Source organism: Sarcophilus harrisii, chromosome 5 (assembly GCF_902635505.1).
Source record: "Sarcophilus harrisii chromosome 5, mSarHar1.11, whole genome shotgun sequence".
Classification (NCBI taxonomy): Eukaryota; Metazoa; Chordata; class Mammalia; order Dasyuromorphia; family Dasyuridae; genus Sarcophilus; species Sarcophilus harrisii.
This window is the reverse complement of record NC_045430.1, coordinates 18,555,407-18,570,545: the sequence shown is the minus strand read 5'-3', so window position 1 is coordinate 18,570,545 and position 15,139 is coordinate 18,555,407. Positions and strand designations below refer to the sequence as shown.

Below are 15,139 nucleotides of genomic sequence, written 5' to 3'. Positions count from 1 at the left end.
ACAAAATTGTAAGAAAATGTGCCCCTGTAAAAAACTGGATAAAAAGTCAGTGCAACCTTATCCCCTAAATGGAAAGCAAACAAATCCCAGGGCTTCCTGAGATCTACACTTCCTATTATCTTATTATCTGCCCCATCCTGTCAGGCACCTGGCTCTCTATGTCCACAATAGAATGACATTATCTCTTCCACTTCTATTCCCAGACCATTGTCTCAGGATAAATGTCACCGGCTCCTCACCTAAAGATCTAGTCTCCTCACTTCCTTTAAACCAGCCTCCAGGCAAGATGAAATATTCCTTGCACACAGATCTTAAGAGTCCACAACAACCTTCAGGGACTTCTAACTGCCTCCAAGCAAACCCACACTTCCTACTTAACTTGATGTTCAAGGGACTCTCCTATCTGGAGCGGCCAATGTCTTTCTAGTGTTCTCTCATATCACTAATCATTGCCCACTATGTACCATATACTTCAGGAAAAGTGAATACTCCCTGCATCTGTCCCACATTTGCCCTATCCCCTTCCCACTACTTATTTCAGCTCTTGCTGCACCTCTCCTCTTCTCACCTTCTGAAATCTCACTTATCCTTCCAAACCCAGTTCCAATGCCCCTTTTCCCTACTCCCTGCTCAGAAAGGTTCTTCCGTTCTAAGGACCTCAAATAGGCCTCCATTCGAATTCCGTTTTACATTATCTTTCTCCACGTTGTAGTGTAGGCCCATTGCAAGTTTCAGCCTCTGAGACCAGAGACCATGTGCTAGTCATTTTTCTCATCCCCCCGGAGCTTAGCATAGGACTCGGTGCCTGACACAAAGCAGGTGCTATAGAAGCGCTATTATTTTGTTGCACTGGTCCGACAGCTTTCCATGGTTCCATATACCTGGAGAGAGCCGGCCTCCGAATGGAGGGACTCGGTCCCTCCCCTGGCACTCCCCTGGCTCCGCATCCCGGGCGCTGGCGGCAGGTGCCCACCTGCTTTGGCAAAGGGCGCTCCCTCGCAGGGAGCCAAGATCCGCTGGGCGGGAGGTTTAGCCCAAAAGCCTCTTTCCCAGGGCAGAACTTTAGGCTGCCCCAGGGTTACCGCAGAGGGGAGACTGAGGCACGCGGAGCGGCTCCGGCTCCTCCAGCCTCCCAGCGGTAAGTGACCGACAGCACCTGGCCCCGCCTCTGCCTGGCCCCGGCCCAGGGCTCCTGCGGGCCCCGCACACGGTCCCGAGGAGCCCAGGGCCCGGCGCGTCTCTTCCGCGCGGCCTGGAGCCGCTCCCCCCGCCCCACTCCCCGCCCCGGGCTTTCTGCGCCGCCAGCCGTGCTCAGTGAGGGGCCCTGCCCGGCGCGGGCAGCGCAGGACGGGAGCCGGACAAGCGTCCTCCGGAGGGGAAACATTAACGAGAACAGGGGCCTGGGACAAGCCCCGGGGAGGAAGTGCAAAGCAATGAGAACCACGCTCTGCGGCGCCCGGAGGAAGGGGTTAGAACGCCAGCTCCCCGCCGCAGGGTCTGGCCCGGACCCCGGCCTGGCTGGAGCCTCCCCGCCGGCCTGCGCTCGAGCTCTCCCTGTGCTCCAGGAGGGCGCGAGGGAGGGGCAGCCCGAGCCCGGCGGTCCGGGGACGCCCCCGCGGCGCAAACAAAGGCCTGGGGCGCCTGCGCCCGACCCTCAGCATCCTCGGCCTGGGGAGGGGCCGCGGGGGCGGGGCCACGCCCCACCTGATGTATGGACCCGCGCCAGGGGTCAGCGCCGCGGGTGGGGAAGGGTCAGGGCCCCGGTCCCTCGGCGGGTCCCTGGGGCCGCCCTCCAGCCCCCGCGGAGCGCTCAGTCCTGCGGTGCAGCCCGGCAGCGCATCCCCGGCCTCCGCGGTGGAGCCTGGGACCGAATCCTGCGCGGGAGAGAAGACAGCGAAGCTGAGTGGCGCCGGGCACGCCCCCACTGACCTTTGCCCCTCCCCTGGACACACCCCCTTTTTTTAAAGCTAACTTTGCTAGTGCCTTCTAGGGCATCCGCCGTGGGGCGGGGCCGCGGGAGTACATGCGCAGCGAGGGTGCCCATACAGCCAATATTCTGCGGGCCCTCCCCGCGTCTGACAGACCCGCCGCACACGCGCAGACGAACGGCAGGGGAGGCGTGCGAGCGCCAGTTCCGCTTTGTTCCGCTGGAAGCGGACCGCTGGTGAAGACCCCGCCCCCTCCCCGAACCCGCTCCCGGTCCGTGGGGCACACGCGCACTGGTGCCGCCCCTCCCCAACCCACGGGGCGGGCTCTCCTCCCTCTGCGAGCCTCGACACCTCCTGGACCCTGGGCGACTTTTTCCTCACCTTCCCTAGGCCGCACCCGCTAAAGCGCCTTTCTATCACCGCCTCCTCCGCCTCCGCTTCTCTCCGACTTCCCCCTTACCCCTTCCCACAGTTCCCCCCCACCCCCAAACGGTCGTTCTGCTCTCTACCGCCCTCCCTAACTCATTCCTGCGCGTGCGCACCGAAGGGCTCGGGGGAACGACGCGCAGCCAGGGGCCCTGGGGCGAGGATAGAGAGCGTGGAGAAGTCGAGCACCGAGTGATCGAACTGCGGTTGCTAGGGCAACGGAGGCGGGTGTAAGGGTCAGGAACTTGAGATGGTTGGTCCCATTTGAAGTGCTGCTTTCTCCTCTTTATATAACATTGAAGCGGCCCCGCTCCCCACATGTGCGGTGTATGTCCTAGTGCGTGTCTAACTAGGTTTGCAGTTGGTTCCCGCCATGAGAGACCTTAGAACTAGGACTGGGAAAGGCAAAGCTGGGCAGAACTTGGAACAGGGATGTCAGAGCTGGGAGGGAGCTCAGAACAGGGGATGTCGGAAGTGGAGGGGCTTAGAGCAGGGGATGTCGGAGATGGGAGGGGCTTAGAGCAGGGGATGTCAGAGGTGGGAGGGGCTTAGAGCAGGGGATGTCAGAGCTGGGAGGGAGCTTGGAACAGGGATGTCAGAGCTGGAGGGAGCTGAACAGGGGATGTCGGAGGTGGGAGGGGCTTGAGAGGGATGTTTGGAGGGGGGGGCTAGAGCAGGGGATGTCGGGAGCTGGGAGGGAGCTTGGAACTGGGGATGCTGGGAGGTGGGAGGGCTTGAGCAGGGGTGTCCGGAGGTGGGAGGGGCTAGGAACAGGGATGTTGGAGGGGGGGCTTAGAACAGGGATGTGGAGGGTGGGAGGGGTTGGAGAGGGGATGTCAGGGCTGGGAGGGAGCTTGGAACTGGGGATGTCAGAGGTGGGAGGGGCTTAGAGCAGGGGGTGTCGGAGGTGGGAGGGGGCTTAGAACAGGGATGTCAGAGCTGGGAGGTGGCTTAGAGCAGGGGATGTCAGGGCTGGGAGGGAGCTTAGAACAGGAATGTAGAATGTAGAATGGTACCTTAGGAGTTGGAGGATGCGGCTTTGAATGCGAACTCATCTCTTGTACTTATTACCTGTGTGACCTTAGGGAAGCCCTTTCAGCTTTCTGGGCTTCAGTAGCTAATGGTTCTGGAGACTCAAAGTGGCCAGAGCGGAAGGTTCTCTCTCAAAGCCTTACAATATGGGGCGATGTGGTTATTATTAGTATGTATCTCACTAAAATAGAGGTTGGTGCGGAAGACACGGCGCCAGACCTGGTCTGACTGCGCCACCGGGGGTCCCCCTCTGAAGTTCCGTTTAAAGGGCTTCTCCAGGAAGCAGGGGCAGGAGCGGAATCCTGAGGGATCCCGGGCGCGGCGCTGGGGAGGGCGGGAGCGCGGGGGACTTGGGAGCCAGGATGGACTGGGAAGGGAAAGAGCCTCCTGGGATCTTGCTTCCCAGGCCTCAATTAGCGCGGGGTCCTGTGGAACAGAATCAAGAAGAGCAGGTGAAGGACTTGGCAGCTGATCGGATGCGGGGCTGAGGGGTGGAAGCCGAGGCTGACCACGGGCTCCTGAATCTCAGTGACTGGGAGAGGGGGGCGCTTTGGAGGGGAAGGTGATGCCCTTGCTTGCTGTAAGTGGCGATGCCTCTGGGACCTCCTGGAAGAGATCCCCGCAAGCACTGGCAGCGTGGGACTTGTGGAGCGTGGGACGGTGGGAGCCTCCGCTGCTGAGTCTGGGGCCCACTCACAACTTCAGCCTGCAGGACCTCAGTGGCCGCTGAGTCCGAGGCCCTCAGTATTGGGGCCTGCAGGAACACCGGTGGAAACAGTTCCTGTTCTGAAGATACTCTCACATGCTGGATGAGCTATCTAAGAAAGGAAGGGTGTATGTGTATATTTATTTATATATAGATGCAAATATATATATAGAGAGAGAGATAAGGAAGAGAGAAATAAGAGGCCTAAGGACAAATCGACGAGAAGGCCCCTGCTAAGGGAGCTGGAGAATGACCTCATGGAGGAAGGGGCAATCTGACCTGTGGCAGGAGAGCCAGGACAGAGCGCAGCCTTTCAGGCTTTCAGAGACCTCTGGCCAGTCATTCAGCTCCTGCCCCAAGACCCCAGAAGTGGCACTTGGCCACCGCCTTCCGAGGCAGCCTCATGTACTTTTAGACAGCTCTGTTTGTGAGGAAGGACCCAAGTTTGCCTCTTCACATCTTCTGCTCGTGACTCCTAGTTCTGCCTTCTTGGGCCAGCTAGTACAAATGGAGGCACCCTTCCATGTACCTTATCTCCATTTGTCTTCCCAAATGGCCTTCATGGGGGATGATCTTCAGGTTCTTCACCACATTCATTCCTCTCCTCAGGACACCTCCATGATCAGTATCTCCAGAATGTGTTGCTCCAAACTGAATCCAGTCTTGCAGATAGGGTCTGACCAGGATCGAGGAGCTAAGATCATCATGTCTTATATGTATGTGTGTTGCACATGTATTTTTCTAGATTTGACTCAAATAGAAGCATGAATTATATCTCTGCAGTCACTTCTGCCCACCCTTCTTCAACTTTAATTTTTGAGGGGAGTAGGAGACTGTGGCCACAAAGTTAGCTACTCTGGTATCCTCAAAGAGGATCACTGGGCTAGAACTCTTATCTACCCCTGCCCCATCAAATATAGTCCTGAGAAAAATAAGTTTTAGATTCAAGCCCCTCTCCTGATCATTAGCTCTTAATGGGGAAGGAATGCCCAAAGCTGTATATCCAAAGGCCTGACTCCCTCCCCCAGATACTCCCCATTTATCCACATTGATAGGAAAACGGAAATCAGAGAAGTTCTTATACAGATTAGACTATGTTGATAACACACAGTGAATGTTCTCCTATGGGAAGTGAGATATCTCAGTTCAACTGTTAGAGAGAGTATTGCTGTTTATACTCAAGAAAATATAACAGTCTCTGGCATGATAAATTGGGAATAGGGATATGGTGGAGGAAATAACACATCTCGTGTTGTATTCTTCCTGAAGTCTTTTTTTCTCTCTAATGGCCTTTCCCTGAAGAAATGTGGACCCATTCTACTCCTCAAATAGGATGGAGACCCAAATAATCATTTTCTGTGATTGAAGTGTGTCCTAGAAATAATCTGAGCTATGGGGTCACCAAAAGTATACCAAACTGCACAAATTGGGAAGAGCAACAACTGAGAAAGAAAGATCTACTGAAAAGAAATCAACAGTAGCCATACCTGGAACTGGGTCAGTAGAAGAGTGATCAGGAAGCCAGATTTCAAGAGATTTAGCAGCAAGTAGGTGTGAGTTTGGGCAGTTGCTCTTGGAACTTGGCAGCAATTAATTCCTATATCCTTCATAGGACAATAGCTGGAGGGGATGGCAGAGTCAAATGAAAGTTGTTTTTTTAAGGGATGACATAAATATAACTGATTGTGTTCATAGCTCCCTTGGAGAGAGCCAGTAGAAAGAAAGAGACTAAAGATGAGAGGGAGTATTGGGTGAGAAAGCTCCTGTCGAGCTTTAAACTTTTCACAATCCCCTTTCCCCCCGAGATCCTGGGTATATAGGAATATAAAATATAAAATAGGTATACAAATCAAATATTTACTGATAATAAATTATAATTCTGTGACCCCCACATTCAGTTACGAATCCCCATATGGGGTTATGAATCACAATTTAAGAAGCTGGACTATAAGTGATGGGATTGAAAATGCAGATTGGTTTTTTCCTCTCCTTCAAATAAAATAAAGGAGGAGAGATGAAAATACAGAGGCGTTTGAAAACTTAGAATGCGGGAGAGAATATGGCTTCTCTATTCTCCATATATAATAAGAGAGGAGGATATATTTTGAGTGAAGTGAGAGAGGCATTGAGGTCTTGATGAAGGGAGGGATGGAGTGATCACTAAAAGGAGGTAGGATAAAGAAGAAGGAAAGGAAAAATAAAAATTTGGTAGATTTAATAGCTGTCGTTGAGAGCTCTGGTCCAGTTGAAATTAACATGAATTTGTAGTGGACCCAGTCAATACAATAATGTGACAGTGGTTCGGTAGATAGAGAGTTGGACCTGGACTCAGGTGCTTTGAGTTTAAATCCAGTTTCAGACACTTATTAGTTATGTAACCCTGGGCAAATCATTTAATCCTATTTGCTTTCTTTTTCTCAACTGTAAAATGGGGATACCAGCATCTATATTTCAGGGTTGTTGTAAAGATCAAATGAGATAATATTTATAGCATACTTAGCATAATGTCCAGCACATAGTAGGTACTATATAAATGCCTATCCTCCAACAGTGTCCAGCAACTTGGGTACATGAGAATAGAAGTTAAATAAAATAAGATAAAATATGAAAAATACTTTGCAAATCTTAAAGCATGACATAAATGCTAACTATTAAACACTCCCACATTATTAAATCAGTGCACACATGACAATATTCCAAGTCATCTATCTTACCAACTGGGTCCTCTGACTTGGGATGAATTCCAGATTGTCTCCAGATTTCAAGGTCCATCTTAAAATGAAGTGTCCTAAACTTGGTGCCAAAGTTCAGATGTCATCTGGCCTGACCAAGAGTAAATAACACTCCCCTCATTCTTGACCATATATATTTTTTCAATGCAATGTAAAGTTATATCAGCTTAAAAATGCAAAGCAAAGAAAGGATTGTGTATGAATTTATGAACTTGTATTATATGTTTTTTTAAGTCTGTATTAAATTTAACATCATTGAAAACCAAACTGCCCAACTGTGTCTTCGAAACTTCTCTGAATTTTTTTTGTTTTATTGATATTCTTTTTTTTTGCATTTTTATCATCACCTACCAACATCTACTCTCTCCCCATAGAAACCCTCTCTTATAAATACAAATAAAAATCATTAAGCAAAAAACAAAACCAAAAAAACCACATTGGAATTGCCTGAAAAGCTATGTTTCATAATGCATCTCTCAGGAAAGTAGTGGGCAATAAACATTTATTACATATGTAAATATACATACATTTGTGAAAGAAATCCAGATCCAAAGGCATGACATCATTCTTTTTGTCAAAATTTCCCTATAAATAGCCCCTACAAAAAGTTTTCTATTGACTTTCTCCAAAACAGGTGATCATGTCTTCAACGTCTGGACTCCATTTTTCTCAGGCAAAAGGCAAGAAAGATGATTATTAGTAGCTGAGCTTTATCCAGCATTTTTGCAAAGGAGTCATTTGAAAGATTTTTTTCTATAAAATAATACCTTATTTGAGCTTCACAACAGAATTATAAAATAGCTACTCTTATTCCTATTTTTCAAGGGGAAAGTCAATTAGAGAAACTAAATCCTTTATGGCTTGAAGGTTGAGTATGTGTCAGGAGCATGATATGACCATAAACAAAGTAAATGCAATCTTAGGATGAATTGAAAAAGGAATGGCTTCTAGAACTAGAGAGTGAGTAGCCCTAATGTATTGTGACAGAAACCCAAGAAATGGTCATTCAACTAATTGTGGAAAGTATCTACAATATGGCGACCAGAGTGGGCAAGGGTCATGAGTTCTTTGCCAACAAAGAGCAGTTAAAGAAACTGGAATTTTAACCTAGTAAGAGAAGACTCATCACAGATACATTTGCTATTTTCAAATCTTTGAATATCCATCCTGTGGGAGAAAGTTTAGATTAGACGTGTCCTGTTTGCCCCTTGAGAACTATGACCACTTGTTTCAAAGAGACGAATTTAGGCTTAATAGTAGCATCAGCATCCTAACAGTTAAATTAAAATGGGCTTCCTTGGAAGGCAAAGGGCTCCCCCTTCCTGAACGTCTTTTATCAAAGGCTGGATGACCACTTTTGGGCAAACTGAAGATGGCTTTGTTTTCTAAGTAGGAGAGATGGTCACAGAGGACCTTTCCAACTTTATAACTCATAGGTAGCTAAGGGAATATTCCCTGGACCTCTTGACTACTATTTAATTTTCAAATGTAAGTTTCCAGAGCACTTAAATTATTTTTTTCAAATTTATATATATTTATTTATATTTTCTAAAGTTATTTTTTTATTGAAGCCTTTTATTTTCAAAACATATGCAAAGGTTTTTCACCATTGACCCTTGCAAAACTTTGCTCAACAAGATATATTGAACACATCTAAGTATGCACGATTGTTACGCTGCATAGTAATTAGGAAAATCTATCAGCAGCACACATCAGGGATTGTAATACCGTTTAAATTTTTTTAAAGTTTTATTGTCAACTTTTCTTTTTGTTTTCACTACTCATTCATTTCCCAGTATACTGCCCACTCCCAACTGAGCCCTTCCTTGTCAAGTCAAGTCAACAAACATTGTCAGTTTTCAGTCATGTCTGACTCTTTGTGACCCCCATTTGGGGTTTTCTTGGCAAAGATACTAGAGTGGTTTGCTATTTTCTCCTCCAGCCCTGAGGCAAACAGGGTTAAGTCAGAGTCACACAGCTAGGAAGTGTTTAAGACAGAATTTGCACTCAGGAAGATGAATCTTCTTGCCTCTGCTCCTGGCACTGCATCACTGTGTAACCAAGCTCCCAAAAGCATTGATTAAGTACTTGTCATGTGCCAGGCACAATGCTCAGCATGGGGATACAAAGAAAGGCAAAAGACAGTTCCTCCTCTGAAAGAGCTTGCAGTCTAATGTGGGAGACAACACATCTATGTTTTCAGACAGGATATATCCAGAATAAATGGAGATTATCAAGTTCAACCTTCCCTTAATGTTGTTTTTAATTACAATATTGTTAGCCAATGTTCTCCTGATTTCATTTGCTTTGCTCTACATCAGTTAATACAGTTCCTCCCATATTTCTTTGAATTCCTCGTTTTGATTGTTTCTGTGGCATTTATATACCACAATCTGTTTAACTGTCCTTAGTTGATGGATAACTGGTTTATTTCTAATTTTTTTTTGCTACCACAAAGAAATCTGCTGTAGGTGGGACCTGTCCTTTACCTCCTAATAGTTTGACAATTCTCTGTGAAGTGTTTGGTCTTACTGACTTTCTTACTGGGTAAGTGTTCTTGGTCTCATATATTTACATAGCAAATAAGATCAAATAAGAGTATTTATGAAATGTTTATTTAGCACAGTACCTGACACATAGTAGGTATTTGATAAATCTTGTCCCTTTCTCTTTATTCCCCCTTTCCTCTGAGGATTTCAAAATGTATAGGGTTTTTTTTTTTCCCCAAACCTAGAACATCAAGTAGAGATTTCACATTATAAAACTGATCATGAATATAGTAAAAGAAGAGGAGGAAAAAAAAACTTAACCATGAAAAGATCTTGAATGGTTAGGGGGGCTAAGGATAGGGCCTATGATTTCATTAACATGTTCCATTATATTTTTAATTAAATATATAAGTAATTTTTATTTCACAATTTTTTCCAATTATGTGTAAAAACCATGAACATTTTTTTTAATTGAGTTCTAAATTCTCTCCAAAATTCCCTCCTTCTTTAAAAGCAAAAAAATTTCCCATTACATTTTAATCTGACACTTTTGGTCTAGAGAACTTCTAGATAAAGAAACCTCCTATACTGATGAAGATTGGCATCTTTTCTGCAGGGTATAATCCCAGGAGCTGCCAAAGGCATGAAGAGGTTATAGTGAGCACAGAGGCAGGGACTTGTGAAGCTCAAGCCCCTGTAAAATATATTGATGTTTTCTGAGGATGTGTCTTATATGTTTTTAGGCAGATGTTTGAGTCTGAGAAACTGGGATTAAATCTGGGCTGTGAGCTCAGAGAAATCATTTAATCGAAGTGGGCCTTCATTTTCCTTATCTACAAAATAAACCCTTTGGGTCAGATGACTTTCTAGATTCCGGTTAGTGACCCTGTAATCCTATGCCTGTCTCCTAGACTGACATCCTCCAGTTTGTCAGGACATATCTCAGGGTAAATTAGATCGTTAAAAGGTGACTAACCTGTAACTGAAAGGGATAATTACTTCCCTTTCATTTGCCTTTATAGAAGAATTTTTCAGTAGCTTCAGGCAGATCCTTGAGAATAAACAGTGAAATACAGGGCATGAACAGGAGCATGTTGGGGCCACACCATGAAGGTGACTTACAAGCAAAAGGTCCATGAGTAAAAGTTAGGGTGCATGTGACGCCCCGTGGTCTTTCCCATAGATTTATAAAGTTGAAAATGTTTGAGAAGTATGGAACACACACATATATACACACACAGAGCCCTGGACACTGATGATACAATTAGGTTTTAGAGGACTTTCATCTTCAAAGACCTTCGCTCACACGAATGGACTAATTAGTCATTTTGGATTGTGTGGCAAAAAGTCAACTCTTCAAAGCCAGCCTTGCTTCTCCCTAGAACTGGGGCTCTCAGCCTTTCAAGTAGAGCATTTTCACCCCCAAGGGAAAATAAATTATCAGTGTGTATGTGTGTGTTTAAACATTGAAAAGAAAGGAAATAGTTCACTGTGCTCTATGGAAGGATTCGGGCCCTTGGATTCTGGGTGGGATTAGAGGAGGTCGGAAAATGCACTTAGGGATGTTTACAGTAAGCACCAGGAGAAAAGTCTGGCGGCAGTTGTTACTGTGGGGCCTTTTGATGGTTTTCCTCCCCCTTCTTTCCTCCCTTATTTTCTCTTTCTCTTTTTCTTTTCTATCATCTTTTTCCTTTGTCTCATTCTTTTTCTCTCATTTTCTTTTTTTTCTTTCTCTCTCTTCTCTTTCTCTCTTTCTCCTTCCTTTCTAATTTCTAGAAAGTCATTTGACCTATAGGCCTAATTTTACAGATAAGGAAAAAGATGTTCCAGTTAGATTAAGTGATTTGCCTGAGGTCCCATAGGCAGTAATGACAAAAACCAGTCAGTCCCAGGTCTTCTGACTCTGAAATTTCCCTAAAAACATATCCTTAAGAAAACTTCATTATATGATAGATTCTTGAACTTCATAACACACACTCTCTCACTTTCTCTCTCTCTTTTCCTCCTTTCCTCCCTTCCTCTTTTCCTTCCTTCCCTCTTTCCTTCCTCTCTCTTTCCTTCCTTCTTTCCTCCCTCCCTCCCTTTCTTCCTTCCTTTCTTTCTTTGTCTTCCTTTCTTTCTTTTTCTTTCTTCCTTCCTTCCTTTCTTTTTCTTCCTTCCTATCTTCCTTCCTTCCTTTCTCCCTCTCTCCTTCCTTCCTTCCTTTCTTTCTCTTTCTTTCATTCTTTCTTTCTTCCTTTCTTTCTTTTTCTTCCTTGCTTCCTTCCTTCCTTCCTTCCTTTCTTCTTTCCTTCCTTCTTTCTTCCTTTCTTTCTTTTTCTTCCTTGCTTCCTTCCTTCCTTCCTTCCTTTCTTCTTTCCTTCTTTCTTTCCTTCCTTCTTTCCTTTTTACTTTTCCTTCCTTCCTTATTCTTATATATAACCTAGCTTTAAAAAAAAAAAAAAAAGTTGTCCTGACCCCTTTAAACCTGACTAATTGGCAATAGATTTCCTCCCTGCAGTCACTGCTACAATATATCTTCCGTCCCCTTTAAATTGGACAAATTAGAGCTAGACTTCTGAGGTTGAAGAGGGAGGCCTTGCACTCTCCTTTCCCCTGGGGTCCTCCTGGATTTGACACACCTTACAACCACAAGAGAGCACTCTTTCCTTTGATGATTTCCCCCCTCCACCTCCCTGGGAATGAAAGAGCGAGTTTTAAGTTTGCAAACAGTCTAAAGAGCTCTTCCCATTAGCCCTGAACACCAGAAACCACAAAGGCTCCAGTTGGGTTTTGATTTTCAAGGAGAAAAGCCTCCGGTGAACTCTTTCTCGGCCTGACAGCAGATCCTTGGGTTCCTGGGCGGGGCTCTCCCAAACCCGAAAATTCCTGGGCACTTTGCAAGCTACTCATCTCCCGAAGACCTCGACTCAGTGGATTATAATAATTGAAAAGCATTGGTAGCTGGGGAAGATTACTTTGTGTTGGGTTGGGAGCTGGTATTTCCAGGACAGAATGTAGGGAACCCTTTGTTATCTTTTGAAATCAGAAGATCAGAGGGGGGAATGGGGGTTGAAGGTACGGATTAGTGGTCCTGAAAACTTTGCTCACCAACTCGGCTCAGATTCTTATATATAAACCTCTGAGTACAGAGAACTTTTTAAGTCATGAAGAGTTGCCTTGGAACCTCCATGGGAACCTGAGTTTGCTGATTCCTGTCTGGACGGTAGATCTTCACTTAAGACCCACTGGGGAATAGTGTCTCTCCAGATAACATTCCCTCCTGGTGGCATCAGTCCCTTTGGTGACTCCTTTTTTTTCAGCAAATGATGGAGAACACTAAGTGTAATAGTGCCCTGAGAAGAATACCGTGCCGCCTGACTGCCACCTCCATGAGCGTGCCCCATCGTGCCAGGCTGGCTTTGGGAGAACCCTTCCATTTCTCTTTCCACCTGGACAGTGCCTACTGGGACCAGGCCTACTACAGGGGCTGCTCAGGAAGATTCGCCTGCTTTCCCCTGCCAGGACAGCTGGGAGTCCTGGATTGTGCCTTCGAACCAGCCTTCATCCAGAAGCGGAACGAGCGGGAGAGGCAAAGGGTGCGCTGTGTGAACGAGGGGTATGCCCGCCTCCGGGACCACCTCCCCCGGGAGCTGGCAGAGAAGCGCCTCAGCAAGGTGGAGACCCTCCGAGCGGCCATTGGCTACATCAAACATCTCCAGGATCTGCTCGATTGCCATTCTCTGGGAACTGGCAACAAGGCCAAAGAGAGCCCAGCCATGGCCAATGCCGACCCAAGTCCAGAGTGCAACAGTGATGGAGAATCCAAGGCCTCCTCAGCCTCCTCTCCCTACAGCGAGGGTGAGGAGGTGTGCAGCTAAAAAGAGTCATCCTGAGGGAAGGGCTTCATTTTCCGGACTGGTTTAAATAATTCCCTAAAACTCAGCCAGGGAGTTTCCATTTTGGTGTCTCTCCTTCAAATCAAGACACTGGTGAGGAAAAAAGAAATGACTGTTTTAGTGAAGGGGGGGAGAGATTGTTGTTCTTTTGCTCTAAGGGGTTTCCTCCCTTAAACTTTTTAGGGGGGGACTTTAAAGAAATGTTTTTCCTTGTACATAATTCTCTGAAAAGCATGGGGGTAAGGAAGCAGGGACATTTCTGTGAACATCCCAAGATGAGAGGGGATGGAAGAAAAGAACTGGAAAATGGGGTAGGAAAGGGAAAAGCCGGGCTGTCCACAGAATCTCAGAATCCAGCTCTAATTCTAGATACTTTAAAGAAATAACACCTGGAATTTCCATCTGTAAGAGATGATCATAAATTATAGAGAGAGAGATGGATAGGTCAATGGACGAACAATGGAACTAGGAGATCCTTAAAAGGATTTATCCGGCCTGACCTCTTCTCTGTGTGAATTAGGTTAGAACTCTTAACAGACTCATGGTTTTTGGTGACTGTGACCTCAAGCTGACAGCCCAGAGCTAATTTGCTCGAGCCAGCACTGGATAAATACTCTTGATCAGCTGGGTTGGGAAGCGTCTACAAGGTGCCTGTCAGTGTGAAATGCCGGCCCTTGGGAATTTTGCAGCATGGAACAGAAAATAAACCATCTTGGAATGTTAATGATGTCTTGGGGCTGGGGGGGGGTGGTGAATGGGGAGAAGGGGGCGGATGTTTGAAGATGGGGAAGATAATCAAAATGCATTTGAAAATTTCCTTCCCTCCAGCTCTTTTTATCACTGTCCTCCCTTCCTCTGGGGAGGCGTCCTCTTTCTCATCCTTTTCTCACTTTCATTCTCTCTCCTTCCAACTTCTGATTAAATTAAAAGTTGCCCTAAGGTAACCCAATGGAGATAATTGGATGTGACTTTTTAATCGCTGTAAGGTGCTTGGGAATAGAAGGAAAAGCTTGATGGAGATCAAGCATCAGGGGAAGAGAGAGGGGACATATTTCCAAGTTACTCCTATCCTGAAGACTCAGTGGAATGACTTACATAAAATGAGCAGCAGAGATGCTGGGAGTAAAAGAATAATCAATCCGAGGCGACTGAGTGCGGTAGAAAGAAGGCTGGGTTCAAATCCTTGTCCTGCTTCTTCTTGGCTGTGGGTCTTCTCAGCGAGGGCCTCAGGGGTTTCAGTAAAGGGTCTTTAAATGTGTAAAAGGAGAGGGTGAAATTTGTAACCTGGGGTCTGTGAACTTAAAAAAAGATGGTAACTATTTCATTAGAACTGGTTTCCTTTTTAATCCTGTGTGTTTTGTTTTATGAATCATGATTCTGAGAAAGGCTGCAGAGATTTTCACCAGATTGAGCACCAGGTCACAAAAAAGGGAAAGGTGCCCTTCACCAAGGGATGGCTAAGCTTCCCCTCCCAGCTTTCTATCAGGCTACTGGGTCTGTTGCTATTAAGGGATGGGAGTCACTTTCCCACCTCCGAGTTTGTTCCCTGATGCTTCCATATTGATACTGATACTGATTCATTGTGGCAGAAGCACTATGATGGGGGTCCCCAGGGAGCCAAGGCTGGTTACAGCTTTTTTCTCCCTAGCCCTATTTTCTCAGGTATCAGAATACCTGATAGGGGAACAGTACCTAATTACCTAATTGGGAGTGGGGGAGAAAGAGGGTGAGAGGGAGACAGAGACAGAAACACAGAGAGAGACAGACAGAGAAGGAAGAGACAGAAATAGACAAAACGAGAGAGGAGAGAGACAGACAGAGACTGAGATAAAGGGAAGAGAAACAGAGAGAGAAGGGGGGAGAGAGGGAGAGAGGGAGGAAAAGAGGGAAAGAGAGAGAAGGAGGGGGAGAGAGAGAGAGAAGGAAGAGACAGAGAGAGGAAAGAGAG

At 46.4% G+C, this 15,139-nt stretch overlaps 1 protein-coding gene across 1 annotated transcript; it reads left to right on the top strand.

Moving 5' to 3' along the window:
* Positions 1-12,218: 12,218 nt before the first annotated feature.
* On the top strand, positions 12,219-13,886 carry ASCL4 (achaete-scute family bHLH transcription factor 4). The gene has a single exon (XM_031938504.1). The coding sequence runs from the start codon at positions 12,619-12,621 to the stop codon at positions 13,171-13,173; it is 555 nt and encodes a 184-aa protein (XP_031794364.1). The 5' UTR covers positions 12,219-12,618; the 3' UTR covers positions 13,174-13,886.
* The last annotated feature ends 1,253 nt before the right edge of the window (positions 13,887-15,139 follow it).